The 2,625-nt window shown below is 56.2% G+C and overlaps 1 protein-coding gene across 1 annotated transcript in view; it reads left to right on the forward strand.

Annotated features, from left to right (window-relative positions):
* Window positions 1–2,625, forward strand: part of ESYT3 (extended synaptotagmin like protein 3) — a gene marked incomplete at its 5' end in the record, with an annotated part of 41,542 nt that overhangs the window by 12,861 nt on the left and 26,056 nt on the right. The window contains 2 exons of the mRNA XM_015561360.1: window positions 141–182; window positions 2,542–2,625. Coding sequence (XP_015416846.1) covers window positions 141–182; window positions 2,542–2,625 — 126 coding nt within the window. The remainder of the gene's footprint in view (window positions 1–140; window positions 183–2,541) is intronic.

Consider the following 2,625-nt stretch of genomic DNA (forward strand, 5'->3'; position numbering starts at 1 on the left):
GGCTGCTCCTTGAGGGCAGGGCCGGCTGAGTCGCTGGCCAGGCGCCCGCGGGAGGGAGGGGACCTGCCCAGGCAGCCTGTCCGGTTCCAGGAGCGTGCAGGCCTCCAGTCTAACTTCCCCTCGGGCCTTCTTTTTTCTAGATCCACTTCCCAGACGTGGAGCGGGTCGAGTGGGCCAACAAGGTAAGGCCAGGGCACCGTGCGTGGGACTGACCTCTCTCCAGGGCCGCCCCTGCCCTCTGCTGAGTCACCTGCAGGGATGGGGCGGGGTGGGGAGGGGCGGGCAGCATGTGGGCCCAGGCTCTGCCTGCCCCAGGGGTGGTGGTCTTCTCCGGTCTCTCCCCTTAGCCCTTACCTCCCTCCCGGTTCTTCTCGTCACCAACGACTTGCTTTTCTTTGAAAAACCATGCTTTTCCCTGTGTCAGTCATGCATGCGTGCAGCGGGAAAGTTAGGAAATACAGAGCAGACGGAAAAGTGCAGCCTCCAGTCCAGAGAAGCTTCCCAGGAGAGGAGGGGGCTGATTGTGCAGCTGCCTCTGGCTTTGGCCGGTTCCCAGCCCAGATCCGCCAGCACTGGCCGGGCGAGCTCCGGCAGGTTGCCCAACGCCTCAGAGCTGGCTCCCTCCTCTGTGCAGTGGAGTGATTATGGTCCCTGCCCGTGCGCTCGGTGCGAGGATTAGTGAGGCGATTAATGCACCACAGTGCCTGGCGCATCATGAGTGCCGGGTGCCGGGCTGGCTGTCATCACAGGTGTGACTGCTGCAGGGTCGCAGGGAGCGCCTGTGGGCTCGGCTGCAGGTGCCCAGGGTGGGCTCTGAGGCCCCCTCCCCTTACAGTGAGAAATCAGACTGTTCCTCCCTGACCTGCCCAAAGCTGTCCCTATATGTGAAGGCGCGTGCAGTCCCCCTTGAGACTTTAACACGAACCTCGCCTCTGTTCTGGACAGGAATGACTTGGGTTAAATATAAAAAAGGATTTCCTCATTGTGGTTTTTGTTAATCCTCACCTGAGGATATTTTTCCCTTGATTTTTAGGGAGAGAGGAAGAGAGAGGGAAAGACAAAAAGAAACATCAATGTGAGAGAAACACATTGATTGGTTGCCTCCTGCACACGCCCCGACCAGGCCAGGGAGGAGCCTGCAACCGAGGTACATACCCTTGACTGGAGTCGAACCAGAAACCCTTTGGTTCAGGCTGACGCTCTGTCCACTGAGCCAAACCACGTAGGGCCCGATTGTTTTTGATCTAAGGCTGCCATTCTCATATTACCCCAATGTCTTTGCCGAGTTCTCCGCCCTCTCTCTCTCTCTCTCTCTCTCTCTCTCCCTTCCTCTCTGAAATCAATAAAAATATTTAAAAAAAAAACACTATTCTCGGCCTCTTGGTAAAATTTGGAGGAAGTAGTTTGCTGCTTTAGGAGGAGGGAACAGATTTCTGCAGATTAATTTCTGTAAATTAACTAATTTCTGTGGGCCCAGGGCCTCTGGGACAAACCGTGTCCTGTGCCCCCCGGTAGTGTGTTTCTGTGTGCTTGGGGGGTCCACAGGCCCCGCATGCGAGGTATCTTCTTGCATCAACACACACAGACCAGAGGAGTAAGGCTCCCGGATGGGAAACAGTCACGTAGACGAACCACACACTCGGGCACCAAGTGTGTCCCAAAGAGCTTAGTGCTCCAGAGGCACTTGGCAAATGACAAAGCAGCGAAACAGGAGGATGGGACCAGCCCCCAGAGAAGCCCCTGAGAGAGGGGGGGACGAGCCTCCCGCCTCCAGGCTGGGGAGGCGCATCTGTAAACGGAGGCCCCAGCCTGAGAGAAGGAAGAGGAAGACATCTTTGCCTGCGGAGCCTATGGCTGCCTGGCCCTCCCTCCGCTGCTCCTCTCTGATCACCCTCTCCGGGCATCAGGCCCGTCTCTGCTGCCTTCCCCTCCCCGGCCCTGCACGGGGTGCCCACACCAGCCATGGGTCATTCTGCATAGAGATCTGCCGGAGAAGGCAGCCTGTTCTGATGGCTAGAAAAAGCCTAAATCCACAGGAAACAATTTGATTCTCTTCTGTGATCTTTTTTCCTTAAACTTCTAGCCAGCTGCTACTCACCTATCCCACAGTGAGGATTCAGAGCATTTATGTGTTAGCACAGGACCAAAGGGCTTCACATCACTGGGTGTGGCGCATGACTGTGTGTCTCACGGGGGGGTTCTGCAAACAGCACCAGATCGCGGGGGCCTGCTGCCTACACCAGAGTGAGAACCAGTGCTGTTACCCGCTGTGCGGCGCACAGACGGCGGCTGGGTAGGCAGATGGGCGGGCAGGCAGATGGGCAGTGCAGAGTAAGGATTCCGGGGCCCTTATATGCATATATTTAAAATAGAATTTTAAAAAATAAAATTTTGTTAAATTTTGGAAGTGAAACTTCAAGTTAGATTTTTAGTGCGGGCTGGGATTAGACCAGACAGGCCTGAAAGCGTCATTCGGGCAGCCGAGGGTCTGGGGTGGGGGACACAGACCTGACCACTGAGGGCCTCTTCCTGTCCCCACAGATCATCTCCCAGATCTGGCCCTACCTGAGCTTAATTATGGAGAACAAGGTCCGGGAGAAACTCGAGCCCAAGATCCCGGAGAAG

The sequence above is a fragment of the Myotis davidii genome, unplaced genomic scaffold (assembly GCF_000327345.1).
Source record: "Myotis davidii unplaced genomic scaffold, ASM32734v1 scaffold415, whole genome shotgun sequence".
Lineage (NCBI taxonomy): Eukaryota > Metazoa > Chordata > Mammalia > Chiroptera > Vespertilionidae > Myotis > Myotis davidii.